The 20,804-nt window shown below is 39.4% G+C and overlaps 2 protein-coding genes across 3 annotated transcripts; one reads left to right on the forward strand and one right to left on the reverse strand.

Moving 5' to 3' along the window:
• Positions 1-3,808: 3,808 nt before the first annotated feature.
• On the reverse strand, positions 3,809-13,070 carry sh3bgrl2 (SH3 domain binding glutamate-rich protein like 2). The gene is made up of 4 exons (XM_063495836.1): positions 12,792-13,070; positions 8,445-8,630; positions 6,259-6,339; positions 3,809-5,549 (listed from the first exon to the last, which is right to left on the reverse strand). The coding sequence occupies exons 1-4, from the start codon at positions 12,834-12,836 to the stop codon at positions 5,535-5,537; spliced, it is 327 nt and encodes a 108-aa protein (XP_063351906.1). The 5' UTR covers positions 12,837-13,070; the 3' UTR covers positions 3,809-5,534.
• A 700-nt stretch (positions 13,071-13,770) lies between these two features.
• Positions 13,771-20,667, forward strand: lca5 (lebercilin LCA5). 2 transcript variants are annotated; one of them, XM_063496191.1, is made up of 10 exons: positions 13,771-14,053; positions 14,612-14,678; positions 15,345-15,750; positions 15,959-16,200; positions 16,383-16,688; positions 17,000-17,137; positions 17,271-17,367; positions 17,684-17,820; positions 17,913-18,087; positions 18,197-20,667. In XM_063496191.1, exons 3-10 carry the CDS (start codon positions 15,363-15,365, stop codon positions 19,099-19,101), a joined length of 2,388 nt encoding a protein of 795 aa, XP_063352261.1. In that variant the 5' UTR covers positions 13,771-14,053; positions 14,612-14,678; positions 15,345-15,362; the 3' UTR covers positions 19,102-20,667. The 2 variants fall into 2 exon arrangements, with proteins under 2 accessions (XP_063352261.1, XP_063352260.1); XM_063496190.1 differs by lacking the exon at positions 14,612-14,678.
• Positions 20,668-20,804: the final 137 nt, after the last annotated feature.

Raw genomic sequence — 20,804 nt, forward strand, 5'->3', positions numbered from 1 at the left:
GTGGAAGAGTTCAGGTCTTAGGAGGTTAAATATATTCTGCTTATTGTCCAATATATTCTTCCTTTATTAAATGTATTTTTTTCCATCACAGCTTAGTTACTTACTTTTTTCCTGTCTGTCATTTTGTGTGTCTCTGCTGTTGTGCATAAAGGCTCTTCATCCTGGGGTTCACATCGCTTTGCTCTTCTGCTATGTAAATGTCATGCTATATTCTGTATGTATTTTCTTGTTGTTCATATGAATCAGTGTATTAAACTCTGATCCAAGAATTCTACTCTTTTCCAGAGGATCGTTTTGAGTGCCTTGATTTTAATTGAATCAAAAAGAAAAAAAAAGCTGGATCTCCACATCATTGGTGGATGAAGGTTGTCATGATGGCTTCAAAATGTGAGAAAGGCCTCCAGTCCTAAAAGTCTGAGGGGAGATGCGTTTCTAAATTTACCTCTATGGAAATTTTCATGCTAAGAGTATGGTTATAGTCCATTATTTTTGGTCATATTGTTCAAAATAATAGTAGCAGCGTACCTGTACTACATTTCCCGTACATGCAAAAGATTCCCAGTCTGCAACTGGGTGGGGACACAAACTTTGAATTTTGAACACAATAAAGAAGCTTTAACTCCCCAGTAAACACCAGCATCAAATTCATTTCCAAATACTAATAGACAAAAAAATACAAAAAAAATGTAGAAAGGAATCATATAAAAAAGCCAGAAATAAATCATAAACCCACAAAAAACCCCACACTAAGGAAAAAAGCAGAAACCATGACAATGAGAGAAGGCTGATTCAAAACATCAGTCAGTGTAATTACCAAAAAGTAAAAGATCTCTCAGCAAAATTATGCAACATTTTAGGCACACTATTGCCCCTATCAAGTCAGTGAGCTGGGATTTTTTATTCTGAACATGAACTACTGTTACAGCAACAGGCATGGACTACTGGTGTCCCACACAACAACTCAGTGGCCACTATGTGAAGGAGCCAAACACATGCCTTCTCCTCTCGTTAATCTATAGCACCAACTCATCAGTCAGTCACCTGTGACCTCGCCTCTTCACCTCTGTCCGAGCTACAACATGGCAGAGCTGCCTCTGTCACCTGATAAATAACACAGAGACATTCCAAATACATGCAGTCACACATGTGCTTCAAATACAGTAATGAACCACCAAGTCATCATCCAATTTCACCTGTGATCTTGTATCACCGTTACTCTCTGAGCTTTGTGTTGGTTCTTCTGTCACTTGACAAATAGGACATACATGACAATAAGAATAAAATGGGGAGCTGCTTCAGTGTTTCTGTCAATTTGTGCAGTGTAATTCCAGCGCTCGTTTGAAGCCAGATTAAATGGGAGGGTTAAATCAGAAAGAGTATATGTTTTGAAGTCAGTACCAAATCAAAAATACAGATTAATCTGCTCTGGTGACCCCTTGGGAAAAAAGAGAAAAAATATTAAGTGCATAAATCTCAGTTATTATCTGTTTCAAAGTATAATCAGTGGCTTACAACTTGTAATTATTAACAAATAAGCGTGTAGTTTACTAGTTAACCCCCACCACCACATCTCATTTCAAAACTGGATGGATCTGTGTTGGACACGCGACAAGGTGCGAATGTGCACGTGTCAAATTAGGGGCGTTTGGGGCGTTTTCGCTCGCGTCTATCGCGTTCGGTGTGAACACACCGTAAGTATCACAAAGTAATGTGGTAACATCTGGACTGACGAGTTTACTGTCAGCATTTTAATCGCTAGTTTAAAGGCTGTAGGTTGCAGCCATTGCTCTAACACTGTATAAATGTAACAGGCCTCAGTGCTGGTTCTAATAGTCTGAGCTGCTTCCAGCTTTATTTGTGAAGAGCACAGCAGCTTACAAAACACGTAGCTAGCTCGTACAGCTGCGACGTAAAATTTTCATAAGCTAAGATGACCTTAAAATAACGGGGCTACGTGCGGTGATGCTAGCGTTAGCCTTGTTAGCACGTTACCTTCAACAGGTGGTCAGACTGCGTAAACAGGCACTCAGTCAGAGGTTGAGCTCTCCGTTTCGCTGCAGGGTCCCTTCATTCTTCACATATCCGTGTCGAGCCGAGTGTAAATCCCGAGGCTGAACGGCCTTTGTACAAGCACACACGCTTCTTAGCAGGGCGAAACTATGAGCTAGGCAGACAGCCTGTGTCTGACCAACCAATCAGAGAGCTCCTTACATCCCACGGTGTGGCTAATTTGAATAGCAGCAGGATTTTTAAAACGAAGTTGTTAATCCAACTGCTAATCCAACTGCTAATCCACATGTTAATCCCTGAGCGAACAGGAAAGGGAAATGGATTTTGAAATGCAGTTTATTAAAGTGCAATTGAAAAAGGTTTTTGAAATGAAGTTTATTAAAGTGCAATTCGAAAATGTTTTTTGAAATGAAGTTTATTAAAATGGAATTCAAAAATGTTTTTTGAAATGAAGACTTAGAAAGCATTTTAAAAATCAGTTTATTAAATTGGAATTCAAAAATGAATTTACAAATGCAGATTTTATTCTACAATTCATTAATTAAGAACAGAATTTTTTATTTCGATGCGCGTGGCTCTTGTGGTCCTCCATATACAACTACAACAGCAATTTCAGCACTAGCAGTATATTATCATGTTGTTGGCTCATATTTGTGCTAACATTAGACTTTTTTTCTTCCTTGAAAAAGTACTTTATTGGAATACATAGTGGGACTCACAATGACTTAATGAAATTGGAGAAACTGGTACCTTTGATGCTGTGAAATTAGGCCTACAAACATCCCTTCACCCATGGACACAAATTTATACATTTTCAATTTTTAATTTAAGGCATTTTGACCATCTCTTTGTACATATTTTATAGACAATGCTGCATCGTCAACATTTTCAATGTCCAGCTGTTCACCCTGCTTCAGCTTGAATTGTTCTGCTATTCTACACAGGTCCACTAGTGGCCACTGCTGTTTCCCCACTGAAAATAAAGCTGGATAAACTTTCCCTCCACTACATTAGATACACCAGTTCAGCTTCTGGTCCATCCAAATGTCCAATCAGCCAATAACATGACAATATCTCAGTGCATTTAGGCATGTAGACAAGATAAAAGCACCAGAATGGGGAAGAAAGATGATTTAAAGGACTATAAATGTGGTATGGTTAATGGTATCAGATAAGTTGGTTTTCTGGGAATTTTCTCACACAACCATCTCTAGAATTTTTGGAGAAAATATCCAGTGAGTGGTTGTTCTCTGCATGGATCCATTCTTGTATCAAGGCTGGTGCTGATGGTGTAATCGTGTATGGGATTTTCTGTAGTTAGCTTTGGGCCTCTGGGTGTTAATCAACAAGTCTGCAGAACTGCGTGATGCTATTATGTCACATGTGCCAGAATCTCAGAGGAATGTTTCCAGCACATTGTTGAATCCTTGCTATGACAAATTAAGGCAGTTCTGAAGGCAAACAGGGTCCAACCTGGTGCTAGCAAAGTGTGCCCAATAAAGTGGCCAGTGAGTGTATCAACATAGCTGCTCCCCATTGGAAGTAATTCATTCTCTGCGTGAGTTTGCAATATGTCATCTTATATTTCCATTAAGTTCCTGTTTGAGAAACTTTACAGGAAATGTATCTCTGCAGCAGAAAGCTGAATTCAAAGAGCCGTTCACACAATTTGCATTATTGGCATAACACGAGATAAGACATATAGAGCATTTAAAAATTGATTTTTTTAATGTTCTCTTCAGTTGTCAGTTTGCTATTCTTAGTTTGTTCTGTTTTTAAATCAATACTGACTCTATGGTAATTCTCTTATTTTAATTGTAATAGAATAATAACATGCAAACAGAGGCAAATTAACTGACAATATTATAATCAGCATTGTGCAAAATATGCTTTACAGTAATGTGTCACATGAGTACAAATCTAACAAGCTTCTTACAAGCAGTCGCAGGGAAAGTTGAAACACAGTACATGTAGTGATTTTGTTATTTAACATATTGTTCACAAAAATTTACAAGTTTCACAATTTTCTTTCACACAAATCAGCAAAACAGAAATGTTGTGATTGTCATCAGTGATGCAAGTTTATGATCAAAGCCGTTTGATTGATACATGTGCAACTCAGTCATCCTTTTACACACAATGGCACAACATTTAGGGGAAAAGGGCGTGTCTATTTTTTCCTTCACCTGTAAACCTAAAATCAGCTACCATCCAAATCCATCTGACTGGGGAGAGTCACGTAAATAATATGATCAGCGTTGGTGTTGGGAAGAGGTAACACAGAATATAGATTAATGAATAGGAAAGGACAAAGAGCTGGACCTGATATGCTACATATATCAAATTTAAACACACAGAGGGTAGTTTGCTCACATTTCACATTTATAAATATTGAAAGAAGGGAGGCACAGGTTGTCATTACAAATTCTGAACTTTGCCCAATAGCTAGATGATCAATCTTGTGTAGTAATAGGAAGACTGTTATAGCTCAGGTATTGGTAATTGTGTTTTAGCAATAGCAAAATTTGATTAAAGAACAGAATTAATCCAGATTCTGACACAGCTTAATTCTGTTTAATACGGACTTTAGTGTTAGTAAAACTATTAAATAATGCACTGGTAAGCCACAGAACTGCAGATTAAGACAACCCCACATCATCCTACTGTAAATACTCACTAGCACCAAATGTTTATTAATCAACAGCTTAAAAAAAGAACACGTACACTTGTACAACAACTGAAGAGTGCTGGAGCTGAGCGTCACACAGTGTAGGGAGGTCACAAAGCAATGAGAAACTTGTCATTTTGATTTATTTTTTTAAAACAATGCCAAGTAAAATAATACCAGGCAAATTATTTGCAGAAACTTTGGCAGTGGATTAATATAAGAGCAAGATCAAGGTGATTCAGCATAAAAATATTTAGAATTATTATTAATTCTTAATATGCTTTATGATTCTTGGGTCTCATCTGCTACGTTGTCAGCTGCAGTGCCTTTTGTTTAGATGGCTACTATCACTCTCATAGGTACACACAGGCGTAGGTTGTTTCAGGTTGTCATTAACAGCTGCTGATTGAGACAGAAACACAAAGACACACTGCAGCGGTATATTCAGATGATCTGCTCTACACTGCTGCACATGATCTTTCCCTTCCCTACTCACTGCATTTAGGTTATCCAAAGGGCAGAAGCTGCTACATCGTCTAATAGCTCAGAATATTTGCTACTTTATTCTGAAACAGTGTTTGCCGCCACAGTATGTTAAACAAAAAGGAAAGACAAACTGATTCATCAAGCTAATCTTCTGTGTCAGTGAGTAAGTCTCTGACTTCTTCAGAGTCAGACACTTGGAACTTGGTGATGGTCGAAAAGTGTTTAAGGAGTTTTTCAAGTCAGAAGAGGTCACACGAGGTAAGTCCACATGTAACGGCTTTTGGCAAAATGCTGTAAGGAGAAGTGTGGAAAAGGAGGCAGCAAGATCCAGGAAGAGATACTAATTCTGGACAAGTACCAGCAGTCTGATCTATGACTCTGAATCCTGTTGGGGGGGGAAAGAGAGAGAGCACAATAGTCAGTTTGCTTAGTGTGAAAAAGTATTTCTTATATCTGCTGCACCAGTTTTTTTTGTACTCCAAAGCCAGACAAAAAAAAACAAAAAACCCTGCTGGTCTAATCAAATCACTCCTAACTCAGTTATCCAATCAAGATCTAGGCGAGGAACAGAGATGGGTGTGACTTGGAGAAATCAAATATATGCTTTATAGTGAGGTTTCAAAACCGGTCTCTTTCATACTTGATAAATAGGTCCTCTAATTCTGCATTCTTTCAAAAGAACCAGTATAGCTGGTCTTCTATGTAAGGACTGACTTTTCTTGCAACTCTTAGCACAAAAGCTAACTCTTTCTGGAGAAGCGTAGGAACTATCATTACATAATAAATTCTAAGAGGATATCTAAGTGAAAGACATAAAGGATTAATGCTAATATATTGAGGAGAGGAGAAATGCTCACTGAATCCACAACTATGGGATTTCATGATTTTTCTGAATTCTCCATTTTCAACTCCTCAAAAAAGCTGATGTGCATGAAATTCAAAGTATGTAGTACATAAGCGACAAACCAAAGTTTGCAGAGATTAAAGATGCTGATGAAGCAGTAACACTGGAGGTTAAATGTGACTGGAAACCATGTCAGCGGTTTGACTTACAGTTAGAACAATATGCTTTGTGTGTATGCACATTCACTTACTTTAACAGAGGGTTGGGAACTGAGCCCAAGGAATGCAAATACAGTGTTGTTCTCTTTAGACAGGAAGAAGTCTTCATAGTCCTGTCGGGGGAGAGGAGAATGTTAGGTTTTGAGTAATTGGAAGATTGAAAGGTGGTTACACGCTTCCCTGAAAACCAGGCCTTCTAAGTCTCCTTTTAAAATATTTGTTTGACATTGTAGATCAGTGTTGAGAGCCTTGGCCAGTGAGAGTGATGGCAAGCAGAGCAGATAATCTGCCCCATCCGTGAAACCGGATTACGACAGGATTACAGAGCAGCCTGCAATCTCAATGGAGGATGTAAACTGGCAACTGATCAAAATCACCATCATGTAGGTTGCTTAGATTGATATATTGACACATATCAGTGTAAACTAAGGGCATACCCTTAAAATTCATTTGGCGAAATCCATGCATCAAGCATTCTTTAAAATGTATACCTCAGCAGACATATATATATATATATATATATTTGGATATATATTTGTGGGCCGATATATTGGCTGCTATTAACGATTTGGTGATATAAAAGTATGGTGACCCCCTTTTTCTTTTAATTTTGTTTCTATGTTCTATAAACTTGGAAAAAGTACAAAATAAAAAGTAATTAAAAAAAAAAAAAAGTATGGTGAACCATAAATCATGTTATGAACATTAATTTTGTGTTTGCTGATCCAAGTAGAGTCAAGCTGTCCATGACTTATATAAAACAAGAATATTGTTTTATTCTTCAGGTTTCAGAATACTAGCCCACAAAGCAATAGTTGTCTCTGGCAAATGGTAAATTTAGCTAGTTCTCATTCTTTTCCGATTAGAGCCATTTCTCACTTAGAGCTAGGGAGTAGTACACACTGAACTGTGAAATCATTTGCTTTTGTTGGCAGTTGCTTGCTTCATTTATTATAAAAGGTTTCATCTGAAACTGAGTACAGGAGAAAGAAAAAGGCATGTGTTTTGGGTGATTCTGAGATATAAGCCAAAACACTCAACTAGCAAAATTTTCCTTTTGATATTTCAGCTATTTTGAACTTTTGACTGCATTTTCACACGTTTTACAGCTTTTCCTAGTGATAAAAACCTAACCCCAAATGGCCATTCATACTACACAAAAGTAATTAAGTGACAGATTAACAGTTAAATGAGAGATTTCTCACAACCTGCTACAGAAATGTCTGTTTTCTAGTGTGCGTTCACTGTTAAAAATGAATTACTGAAAACTTTTTATTTTATAATTAAAGGGCATAATGAGCAATGAGCTACCTGAACCTATCATGTTGAACAACTGAGACGTACTGTTGAAATTACACTTCTTTTTCTTATATTAAGACTAGGAATAGAAATCGAGAACTAGTTCTTTTACCATACTGTTTCCCAGTAGTTCAATTCCTTGGAATTGCTAGTCTGCTTGCCTATTGATCCTGCTTATCAGTTCCACTTGCACTAACGCTACAATTAGATGATTGCAGTTCATGCGCCGGAGGAGGAAAATAGTGGCACAGTCTACAGTTTGAATATGGAAGTTACCTTAATTTTTATTCCATAAAAAGATGTGATGGTAAAGTGGAAATTGTGTCCAAGACAGCAACAACTGCATTATGCTGCTGACACTGATATCAATAACGCAATCGGAATCAATTCCCCTCCCTAATTAAGACATGGTTAAATGTTCAGGTAAATGTCTTTACACTGACAGAAAGGAGAGTTTCACTGATCTGGCCCACAATGTAATAAGAGTTGACATCCCTGTTTTACAGCAGCCCAATAGTGTAGACGGAGGGCAACAGTCCTCTAAGCTTTGTAGTGCAGATTTTCTTTCATTTGCTTTTAACCTGGAACAACCCACCCACCACCACCACCTTCAAAGTACAAGGTCAAGGCATAATTTCAAGGCTTAAACTGGAGATCATTATTTTCATAGATTAATCCATACTGCATTATGCAAGTATGCCTCTGGGGGCAGAGGGCAGTTTTTTGGTGATTCCAGTGTAATCAGTAGATATCTAACCAAGATAAGTCATAATCAGACCATAGCCAATGTTTATCAGATACAACAGGAAAAAAAATACAACTGAGAGTCTTGTTAAACACTGGAATGGAAGATGCGATCAAAATATATGTCTGTGGTTATAAAAAATGTGATAAACATAACCCCATCACCACCACGTACACCACAGTAGCGATCATCGTTGAAAATCTGCGGAGGCAGCGGGTTGCCCTTCTCTGGTTGTTTATCCCTGGGGATGTTGCGGTACATCCAGAGCCGCTGCTCTTCCAGCATCGTAATGTCTACTTCCTGGAAGTCGATTCGGTTGGCCTCCAGGAAACCAACTACTGCCTGCTGATGTTTCTTTACCTAGATGGCAATTGATAAAAAGAAAGAAATGGGCAGAGAAAGAATTCTTAAAATTCTTAAAAGAATCCAAAAAAGAGAAGTGACAAGAATAGAGGATTTTATAAAACCAAAAAGCTCAAGCTAAACAACTACACTACTTTCCGTCTGTCATGGTTAAAATGCTTCATATGTGTGTTGTTAAGTACAGTTAGAAATGGTACTTTCTATGTGTTTGTTTCATATCCATTGCCTCTGTGCACTGGCCCTGGCTAAGCAGTCAGGTATTTAATGCAGTCCTGAAATGACAAGTGGTAAACTGACACCAGTAAGTGTGAGTGGAGCTCTCCCCCTCTCTCTCTCTCTCTCACACACACACACACACACACACACACACACACACACACACACACACACACACACACACACACACACACACACACACACACACACACACACACACACACACACACACAGAGGGAGTACAGTGTACGCATTAACTGCAGATCGACTCTGTTGGTAATAAGCAGGATTATTGATTAGATTAGTAAAGGGCGTTGCATTTGAAATCCAATACTCGACATCCTTTTCTACTGTATGTCTTGTCTTATATCAATACAATTGCCAAATTACAAGAGAGATTATAGGCTGGATTGATTGATAATTATTCAATCACTTTTATTCCATTATTAAAGTAACAAATCTGAATATTTCACATCATTTAGACACGACTCAATGTTCACCTGTTTAACTGTGGAAGTACTTTTTTTTTTTTTTTTTTTAATTTAACCTTTATTTAACCAGGAATGTCCCATTGAGATTAAAAACCTCTTTTTCAAGGGAGTCCTGGCCAAGAGGCAGCACATTTCCAAACAAATACATACAAACAAACAAGATTAAAAATTACACAAAACAATTACACATTATTGAGGCAGTCTGTAGGCCTTTGAGTTTAGTTTTAAAAACATTTAAAGAGATACTTACATTATATAGGCAAGCTACAACTACAGCTGTATGCAGGAGTTTACCCCATTCTTAAAAGTGCCCTATGGAGCAAACTTTTTCAGCTGTGGTCTAGGATGGATGCAACTACTCCCTATAGTAGTGACCCAAGTACTCTGGGACAGCGTGTGTTTGTGAATTGTGGGAAAGCAAAGTCCAAGGATATTTTTAGAAGACAGAACACTCCCACACTTGGTCATAAACACACTTTAGATGCACGGTCCAAATGTCTCAGACCTGCGACTGTTGGCGAGTGTTTGTCTCTTTGTCCTCCAAGCCTTGATGGACGGCCTTTTCTTGTTTCAGAATATGCAATCATTCAGAGTTTGAAGTCGTTTGGGTAGCAACATCAATCGTAATGTAATACAAAATTCTATTTGCCACTTCCAATTTGTTTATACATTCATGCAGGCCATTGTTGTTTGTGCAAGCACAACAATGGACTGCATGCTTGAGCACTCATTATCATCATAAAAAATAGATCAATTAAAACAATTTGGGCAGAAGACCCCTCCAAAAAAGATGAATGGGCTTTCTTGTGACCAAATGTACCATCAATTATCCATTTCCTTATTTTTTTCCCCCCCAAAATCTGTCTTAATGCAAAATATTTTTGCTGTGTTTTTACATTTACTCAACATTAAGGAGCCACAATGATCCTTTTGTTCCAACTTAAAGGACAGCAAGGGATTGTTCTGCTCACTTGGTCAAAAACACACACCCAAACAAAGATTCAAGTCATCTATTGTCTCGCTCTAAAAGCTCCTCTGTGTGCGGTCATAAAACAGCTTTATCTGGACCGATAAGATACTTATAGGACAGTAAATGATGGTTACTGACAATCTTTAAAGAGACAAATTGGGTTTTTTTTGTCCAGGTCACAGGTTTAACCTTCACTTCACTTTTACTCCTAAAAGCATACTGTTTGTCACAGTGCTAGTAAACAGCACAGCATATATGAGACGGTTGGTCGTCCTTTGAGGTGAAAGACAGGCAGCGTGGGCCTAAATAATGCAAGAGGTGCCCCCTGTGAGTGTGAGCGAAAGAGTGCATCAGTGGGATGGGTGAGTTCAGATTTTGTGTGTGTGCGTGCGTGCGTGCATACATATAGGATTTAAGACAAACAATCAAGCACACAAGAGTAAACACGCTGTGTTTGAGAGGACTTAATGAAACATGGGGATTAGTTTAAGAGAGAATTAATCCTTCAGTCACAAACAGGGAATATAAATGACATGTGATGGAAAAGCACTGCTACTGATAATTAATTACACCTATGTTGGGGATTGGAAATGTTTTAAATTCTAAAAAAAAAACATGCATGTTTTAGGTTTTTTGTTTTTGGTTAAGATAAAGATCAGGAGGTTACACACATTTTTTTTTTTTACCTTCATACTATGCCTAAAATCTTGCGGCACACAATGATTATTCCTAAGAGAATGGTTGCCCATGCGTGCCCAAAGCCAACATTTCAACAGTTATTAGGCCACATAATGCAAAGAGTTTTAATTAATAGAAACTATGAACATAGTAGGTCATTTGGGTGAGACTTAACACATAACACATCTACTAAAGAGTGGGGGGATAACCTGATTTACATCTCATTCATTCTGTGCACATTAGATTCCGCCCCACTAATTTGCTGCGATTAAACCGTGAGCTGCACCCCCCACTCAATGTGGACACACACACCGTTTTTCCTAATTTGCAGCATTTGTATTTTGCGTTCTCCAGATTTATTAAAACTGCAGCTTTTCATGTCATCTTCCACCGTCTCCATCTTTCATTGCCATTATCTACTATATTTTTCCCAGCACACACACACGCCTCACCTTTCCTCTTTATCCAATCACATGTAACTCAATTGAAGAGCATTCAAAGTGAATTACATTCACATGAGCTCAATACTGGTTAAATGGTAGACCTATTCCACCAAGCATGACTCTTTCTTGTCTCTGGGGGAGAAAAAAAAGGGAGTCTGTCTGTTTTGAATGTATGTGTCATAGGGTTAAAAATAACTCCTTTGTAAACGCTCAAAGATTGGCCTGCCCTCTTCAAGAGACGAAGCATGATAACATAAATATTACTCATTTGTCCCATTACCTAACTCTTTTAGCATTCTTGCGGGAGTGTTGTGTGATGGTTTTTCTGCCCACGCTCAATATCAGCTGGACTTTCTCTATGGCAGGAAACTGCAGTTAGCCAAAAGGGACAGCAGGACTGCAGCTGCATCCAGTTCATCTCATTGTGCACTACATTACAGACTAATAAAAATCAGTGGAAACCTGTCAAATGTTAGCAACAAATCATATTTAATTTACAATAGAAAACTGTGAGGGAAAAAAACCAGAAAAAGTACTCCGACTAAACTTACACTGGACATGAACCACTTGAACTAAACATCCCACATAGGGATGTTTAGTTCAAGTTCAACATCTCACTGGGAAGAATCACGTTCTAGCTGCCAGCAGGTCTACTATTTGTTTAACCCATAAAAAATAGACTGTTCTTTGTGTTTATACATCAACCTGATCTGATAATAGTTTTAATATCCGCTCTAATATATGCTGGGATGCCACTTAATCACATGGACTTAAATGCCCTTTATATTTATGCTGGGTCAATCAGACAAAACTAGACATTTACAGGAATTTCTGAGGGTATAGTTAACGTAAGAATAAGAAGTAGGGTGTTTCTGTTATTTTGTCAGTACATTTAGAGGAAGCCTAACGGGATCATCATGGCTTGTTTATGCCCACAGAAGAGACAGGTTTGTTTGTTTCAGCTTCGCTGTGTTCCTCATACGAGGCCACAAGCCAGACTAATTGCAATACCAATTGAGATGCAAGTGCATATACAGTGCTTTTAGAGAATTAAATAAATAAATAAATAAATAAATAAAGCTTTTAACAGGATCTGTCCACAGCACAGACGAAGACTTCAAAGTCCACCTAACCAGAAATGCGCACCTTAGCTACCGAGCAGCCTTCTCACCTGTCTATGATGCTGACTGATTTCAGCGCCTGTCTGAAGTGGCTGAGCGCGAACAGGCGCACTCCTAGTCCCATTACATAATTGAGTTCAGCCGATAAAGCGGCAGTGAAGATTTACGCACGGCGTTTTTGAATGCACCGTTTCCAAGCACCTGTCAACAAGTTCTGTGGCACATTAGCAAACACTCACCGCGAGAGAGCCAGTTGAGGAGGCGACGTAAACCTTGATGACCATTTTAATCCCGAATTAATGTCAGACGATCAGCAAACAGTTTGGTGGCAGCGAGCCTCGTTTATTGCCACCCTTCAAAAAAAAAAAAGAAAAAAAAAAGAAAGAACAAAAAACGCTAAATTTGTGAAAACTATGCAAATGTGCTTTAGATGAGCAAAGACACCAGGCTCCAATATTCAAACTGAGCCATCACAATTACACAGCGTGCGCTTCTGCTGACTGTTACACCCACACCGCTCACAGCTCAGCTCAACGCACGTCATTACATTAAAAGGAATATATAAACAACATCCATTTCCGGTCTCACTTTCAAATTAAAACAACCATGTCGTTAAGTTACTGAAGTTAATACCGAAGTATTTTTGTGCCTGATTTGTATATCTTTTGTAAATATACTCCCGAGTCATATTCAGGTGGATCCACCATAAAAGAAATTTATTATTTTATGATGGTCAGCACTTTTCTGGTGTAGTCGTTGCTTTTATGGATCAAGTATATTTTAAGGAATTAATTTATGAGCATTTCCATTTTAAAACCATTTTTTATGCAGCTATAGGCCCAAATACTCCAAATGCAAATAATATTGTGTTAATTGAGAGAATTGGTGATTAAATTGGGCGTGTTTTGTGCTTTTGTCGTCTGGTATGCACGCACCTGCAAATAAAAAAGTTTTTATATTCATATAAAAACACATATAGTTTTTATTCAATAACCCCCCAACCCAACACACACACACACACACACACACACACACACACACACACACACACACACACACACAAAACTGCAATAAATCCTATATATTTACAATACGATTTAATAGTTCTTTTTCGGTAATTTTTAATGATCACGACCATCCATTGATATTAACACGTACAACAGCGCCACTCTGGTGGTAGGGTAGTATTGCAGGGAGAGCTGCGGTTGCCATGGTACGGCGTCAGCAGCTACTCTGAAGCAAACGTCTAGGCGTGGACTGGAAAAAAATGCTATTGCACTAATTCTATGGCACTAAAGAGAAGGACTACTTTTAGCCGACGACTTGGTGTTTTTCTCTTGTTATTGATAAAGCGACAGCCATGACAGTTTATTTCAAAAACGGGTGTACGACCCATAGTCTTTATTTTATATCTAACGGCAGCTAAGTTAGCTAAAGTTCAAGCTAGCTTGCTAATAGCTCTTTAGGTTGCAGTAGCCGATCCAATCAAAACAAGAAACGGGTAAGTGTTGCACATTCAGGCGGAAACTGAGCAGCATTAACATACATTTCTAAGTTAGCGCAAAAAAAGACAGTTTAGTGCTGAAAGACTCCGAACGCTACAGCACACTCCACCTGTTGATGATGGTGGTGATTTTGTGTTGCTATGCTAATATTAAGTGGCTGTTGTTAGCTGTTATTCACCTAGCGGCACCGTTAGCTTTACAGTGACACTGATATTATGTCGTCGAAGAGCTTTTTAAAGTCTCGTTTGCCTTTTGCTTGCACATAATTGAAATGTGCAAGCTACATAAACCAACAGAGGGTTCGGTGAGTTATGTGATAAAGTCCAGGTGATACATTTTGTTATTTTTATTTGACAGGCAATCTGTCAACAACAGAGTACCTGAAACAGCACACGCTTTACTTTAATCCCGTCAGTGGGATCCACAAAGTGCAGGGCAGTGCCGCTGCTGTAAGCCAGGGCATCCTTTGTCTTCACTTAATATTGAGACTAAATTTTATTAGAATGACCAGGAATCTAGAGGAAATGCCAATGATGGGCTGCTATTTCCTCCAGGTTCCTCCTGAGGCAAAAGATGCGATGAAGACATGAGGACAAAGTCGACTAGAATTTGATATATAAGGTGACCCTCACAGTTACTTGCTTCTGTTTTCTAGCGATTCTTAATGTCCTGTCAGCAAGTATACTTTAATAGGAGTGAGAATTCCCTAAATTTTACTCGATATTGACTTTCTTCACAGAAATATATCCTGTTTCCAACATTTTAGCAAGATTTTATTCTCTAAAAGAACATTATATATACAATATATGTGAATATGTAAAATCACATCTTCTTAATAAAGGTGTGAATAAAGGATATCCTTATTCACATCACTTTAATTCTACTTTTTCTTTTCTTTTATCTTTTTTTATTTATTTAATTGATAAGCTTTGTGCACTGTGCTACATTCAGTCATTAATAAGTCACCAGGGCAGATGGAGGCAATGTACCGTTTAGTTTTCTACTGCAGAAGGATGGTGTAGACCACTGATATCATACGGGATTCAGTCTCATGGAAAATTCTGCCTCACACATCTTGTTGCTTGGTGACCAAGACACATAAAACAAAAACCTAAAAGAAACCAGTTAGCTTAGCTTCTTTTAGCTTTAAGAATATTCTTTTTGGTTGAACATTACTCATTATAAATGTAGAGCTCAGTTCAAAGGTAACAACCTAAATTTTAAAGAAAAAAATTCACTACACTCCATAATCTATTCTGTTTCTCTGTTCTTGTTTTTTAAATCCAGCATGTCTTAAGTGACGACATGGAATCTGAAAAAGTAGCTCACCCATATGAAGACAACCGGGATTTAAGTCGCCAGTCCTGCCGTAGTACAAAGAAAGATTCTCGGGCTTCATCCGTCCAGGAACACAAACAGAACTTCTGGGACAAGATGCACAGCGAGGATACAAAAGTTGACTCAGGTGATGTCAGATCTATAACCAGAACTTGGCATTCAGATCCTGATCGGGATCGGATGTCAGAAGGAGAGGGAAGCAAAAGTGGTGGGTCATTTTATTCTGAGGATTATGAAAACGAGTCTCGTTCAGAGCGCTCTGTCTCACCGTACTCCCGGTCCCGGACTCCTTCACCCACCCCACATAGAGGGGTGCGGGCAAAGAGGATCTCTGGCAGCCCTCTCCACAAGACAGGTATGTGAAGAAGAAAGGAAGTGGATAAACAGTTAAACTGATGAATGAGGCTAAAATCTCATTCATTCAACGATTAAATTGACTGTTTAGATGATGGCAGTGTAAGGCACATTTTGACTGCCTGATTGATTTAAAAAAAATCTTTTCATAGGAGTTTTTGTCATCATGTTTTTAGATTTTACATGATATGTCTTTCTCTGCTTTGCAGGTGGTTTGGGGCGCCGGGGCTTGTCTCGCCCACAGCGACCAGGTGGTCACCCCCTGACCCAGCAGTATCAAAGGGGGGTGCGTTCTCACAGCAAGGAGTCCACACCGCCTAAAGACCTGGACCTGGTGACCAAGCGGATGCTCTCGGCCCGCCTCCTAAAAATCAATGAATTGCGCAATGCTCTTTCTGAGCTGCAGCAGCGCACGGACGAACTGCAGAAAGAAAATCGAATTCTTCGACAGGTAGGCCTGTTTCAATATTTAGTTTAAATGCTTTGAAGGAAGAGTGTTCTTAAATAATTTCATGGCTCTTATTCATGTTTGTAGTAAAAAAGAAACAGGATAAACAGACTTTTTTACAGGAAAATCAATTACAATTCTCCTTCTTCTTCACCACTCTCAATGCAACCTTTGCCATGCTTCAGCTTCAGGTGCGTCAAGAGAAAGCCCTGCAGCGGTACGATGATACAGAAAGCGAAATCTCCCAGCTCCTATCCCGGCACTCCAACGAGATCCACGTGCTGCGTGAACGTCTCAGGCGCACCCAAGAACGGGAACGGAAAGCTGAGCGACAGCTGAGGGACACCGAGGAGCGGTTTCAGAGGGGTCAAGCTACGATTTCACGGCTGAAGAAGCTGGTCGAGCAGCGGGATTTAGGAGCCAGAGAGGAGCTAAGTCGCAGGCTAGAGGAAGAGAAGTTGCGGGCCCAAGAAGCTGAACGTAAGCTTAAGGTAAATAGACGGTGGAAAAAATGATCTAACCGGAGGATCTTTTGGATTCTGATTAAATACTTATTGACCTGAAATTAAGTCTTATTAACCCTGATTTCTAGAGCCCCACATACTGCTTTGTAGCATGAATGATTAACCTGGAACATGTTGAATGTTGGGTTTCTGGTTTACAATATTACAAACTGATGCACATTTATGTGCAATCTCTTGTCAGTGAACAATCAAAATTGTAGTTCTCATTTATTGTTTTTATCCTAAACCATGGGTTCCCTTTCAATGCAGCAGCTTTCAATGAGTGTTTGTGTTTGAAGGAGGTGGAGCGTAGCATGGAGCTAAGAAATAGCAGTTATCAGAGACAGCTTGTCGCAGAGAAGAAGAAGACGCTTAGTGCCCAGGAAGAGATCAGGGCTCTCCAGGAGGAACTTGAACGACTGAACAATAAACTCAAGGTACATGTACACAAAATAACCTTAAAAAATACCCGCTGCCCTCGAAAGCAGGACTGTGCATTAAAAGCAGATTGCTCATTGTGTAAAACAGTATTTTTTGTTGTTGTTTTAAATTTCTTCTTAAAATTTTCAGGAAAAGGAGAGAGAACTCGATGCGAAGAATATTTACGCCAACCGCATGGTGAAACCCTCACAAAAAAAAGAGACTGAAAGTGACACAAAGCAGAAAGGTAAGAATTAACTTGCTGAGGCTTATTGTGTAGTTCATTTGACTTTATATCAAAGTGAATGTCAGATGGTATCATGAGTCACAAAATTCACTTTTTGTGTTAATTAGAATCCTTTGGAAAGCCTGGATTTTTTCCCCCCATTGATATTTGATACATGTTTTTGCTGTAACTTCATTGCCTGTGTCTGAGTCCATACTAATGCATGCATGATGGCTAAAAAGCAGTCAGGATTGCTTATAACTAATGATAGTGCTTTGTGTAAAGGGATGGTCAGAAATATGTTGAGTAAAGTGATTTTTACTTTTCCCACACATAGTTCCCAGCAGGAGCAGCTCTAAGGCGATACAGACTGAAGGCAGGATGCTGAGTCTGGATTTTCCCACACCTCCCCCTGCTATCACAGATGCCAGCGAGTACAGGGAACATCCACCTGATGAATATTTATCACTTAAGGTGTTGTGTCTACTCTTTCCTTGTACTTACTTTGTCCACATCTTTTACCACTAATTGCTGTCATTCATCACTTTTCAAATTTCTGCTATCAGGAGCTTAACAGAGCAGTCAATCAAGCAGAGGCAGAAGACAGGGGACCAAACTGGGAACAAAAGAGTAGAGAAAGACATGAGGAGGAAGAGGTGGCGAAGGAAGAGAAAGAGGCCAAAAAGTACCTTGATCAGGAACAGAACGCGCTTGAAGTTAAGGCAAAGCTTTTAAGAAACGGTAAGCCAAAGATTAGTTAAGAGTAGTTGTAGAGCATATACTTCACTTATAAAAAGCATGTCAAAGCAGCATTGTTTGTACTTTAATCTGAGGAACGCTATCCCAACAGGCTCGGAGAAAGAAAAGGATAAAGAATGCCAAAAGTGGACAAGTTCCCTGTTCAACCAGAATGGGGATGATAACTACAAGAAGCACGGTCATGTCCAGGGAGAGGTGGAGAGATGGAATCAGGAGGCACTGGCCAGTCAGCAAGCATCAGAAGAAGCGCAGCGCAAAAAAGAGCAGCTGCTGGCAAAGATGCGGGAAATAGACAGTCAGAAACAGGGGGCCCAGGATTCCTTGTTTGCCTCGAGTCCTTCTGAGTCCAATAAGGGTCTCGGTGAACATTCTTCTCCACGCCCTCCTGAGCAAAGGAACCATAACTCTTCAATTTTCAGCCTAACTAATTCAGAGGAGCCGGATGGTTTGCGTGCTGGGAGCAGAGAAGGTGGAAGGAGGAGACTAGGCATAGAGGGTGGAGCAGTTACAGCAGGGATAGGGAGGAGAGCGCTCCGGTCTCAAATCTCCAGCGATGACTTGGCATTCGGAGGTTACGCACCTTCGTTTGTACATTCAACTTTTCGTGGTTCCTCTGGCTTCCCTCCACCTCCACCCAAAGAGGACAAGGAATCTGCGTTAGAAGCAATAGGGGTGTTTAATATCAGTGCGGCAGAGGAGAGGGAGACAGAAAAAGCTCAGGGAAAGGACAGGAAGTCAAGTCTAATGCAGCAGCTGTTTGGTCCCCAAGCCACAGCTGTTGGTGATGGCGCGAATACCTCCAATAAACTGGAGCTTCTTAATAGTCCTGCAACAACCAATGGAGTGCGTTCAAGAAGGGATGGACTGCTCAACTTCAACTCAGGATCTCCCACTGCTCCAGCAGCCTCCTTTAACACCCTCCATGTTGCAGATAGCAGACCTGCCATCCGTGCCATCACCTCCTTCGAAGACGAGATTGAGGAACTCACATTATGAAATTAATTTAGATTGAAAGTAGTCTGGGTCTTTGATGGCAAACCATCAAATCTGAGAGGTTATTTATGAAATATAAGAACAACCCAGCATTAAAAATATGAGAACATCAAAAAAAGAAGAAACTTGCAGAAATTGATTGTTTCATCCATCAGTCCTTTTTCTTAACTGCCTCTGTCCAGTTGGATCAGCCCCTCGAAACACCCCTAAGGTGGACAAGCAGTTAAGAAAAAGGATCAATGGGTTAATGTGCAATTTGTATGTTTGTCACATTGTTTTTCTTAGATGTTCCTTTAAAACCAGCTTAACTCTCATAACAGTGATTTTTATTTGTAGCACTTGTGAAAATTAAAGAGTAGCTTTTCTGACAGACTATGGCTGAAGCTCTTACTCCATTTAGATATTTTTTGTCTTTGTCAGATAGTTTGTAATCATAGATTTTCCGATAATCTGAAAGGGCTGCAGTAGGGAGGAAAAAATTACAATGCATGGTACATAATAGCACCCTTTCTACAGTTCCCCCTTCTCTGTTCAAAATACCTCCTACCAGATGGCTTCACACTGGATTTAAACTCTACTGTATCAGGTGAATGCCCTCTGCTCATCACTTTCTACACAGATTTGATTTAGTTTTTAATAAACCACTAGATCTGTCGTTGGCCATTTTTTTTAGTCATCAACTAGCTTAATTTTTAAACAATACCAGTGGAGATGCAGGAGTCTATCTCCCTTTCAGATCACTTGAATTAAAATCCGCTTGAAGGCTGGATGTGTTCTCCAGTGGTGCCAAAAATATGTTTCCCACTCCTCCTTTAATTCTTTTGCAGATATTTTGACATAAAAATGTACCCCTAAATGACAAGACAATCACACCATGTGTAGGTCACCTGTACAACATCTGACTGTTACTGTATGATAAACGAGTTATCAACTTGATATGTAATCTTACCAGCACTCTAAGCACATGTAAGTCCCAGGTCTTCCTTTCGCCCAACCCATTTAGGGGTTGGCCACAGCAAATCACCAGCCTCCATCTAACCCTAGATCCACAGCAGTTCTCACTACCATCTTTGTTTTATTGGTTTAGTTGGTTTTTTGTTTTTTACATTATGTTCACTAATCTACAAGATTTGTGTAAATAATGCTCTGTATTACCACCAATACCAGCTTAGTCCATGCCCTGCACCAGAAAATGTAACATCAGTCTTATGTTGCCAGATCCTTCTGTCTTTGCTTTCTGCACTAAATGTCTTGTGATGGGAGCGCTTTACTTTCAAAAAGGCAGTCAGCCCGGTAATAAGCAGTCTGATGGCTATATTGAAATGAAATGAAGACACAAAATGCTCTTATTTTAATAATCATTTGTTATTACACTCGAGCTACATTCAGACAGCACTTTTTAAATGTGACACAAAGCTGTCACCGCCCTCAGTCTAAAGTTGATACCTATTATTTACTTGTGAAACTCTTTGTATTTATTCTGTGAAGCTTATTTAATATGAAGCATGTAACCAGTTACATTTCGTCTAATGTTTAAAATTGTTGAATGAATTAAAGGTTTGTACAATAGTGACGCTGTCTCCTGGTCATCAGACTGTGGCGCACTTGCAGTAATATTCATCTAGCGGGAAGTCGGATTCCTTGGACGTCTCCAAGCAACCACAACCTGACGCAACCTTCCCGCCCCTCCTCCGGTAGCTCCCTGC

The sequence above is a fragment of the Pelmatolapia mariae genome, linkage group LG15, assembly GCF_036321145.2.
Source record: "Pelmatolapia mariae isolate MD_Pm_ZW linkage group LG15, Pm_UMD_F_2, whole genome shotgun sequence".
In the NCBI taxonomy this organism is placed as follows: domain Eukaryota; kingdom Metazoa; phylum Chordata; class Actinopteri; order Cichliformes; family Cichlidae; genus Pelmatolapia; species Pelmatolapia mariae.

Bases quoted from the DNA above. Each gene is read 5' to 3' on its own strand.
- sh3bgrl2 (XM_063495836.1), bottom strand. From the start codon at position 12,836: ATGGTCATCAAGGTTTACGTCGCCTCCTCAACTGGCTCTCTCGCG. The intron at 8,631-12,791 runs GTGAGTGTTTGC...ATTGCCATCTAG, and splicing joins CCTCAACTGGCTCTCTCGCG to GTAAAGAAACATCAGCAGGC. The intron at 6,340-8,444 runs GTACGTGGTGGT...CTCCCCCGACAG, and splicing joins ACGATGATCGCTACTGTGGT to GACTATGAAGACTTCTTCCT.
- lca5 (XM_063496191.1), top strand. From the start codon at position 15,363: ATGGAATCTGAAAAAGTAGCTCACCCATATGAAGACAACCGGGATTTA. The intron at 16,201-16,382 runs GTAGGCCTGTTT...GCCATGCTTCAG, and splicing joins AAAATCGAATTCTTCGACAG to CTTCAGGTGCGTCAAGAGAA. The intron at 17,821-17,912 runs GTGTTGTGTCTA...TTCTGCTATCAG, and splicing joins ATGAATATTTATCACTTAAG to GAGCTTAACAGAGCAGTCAA.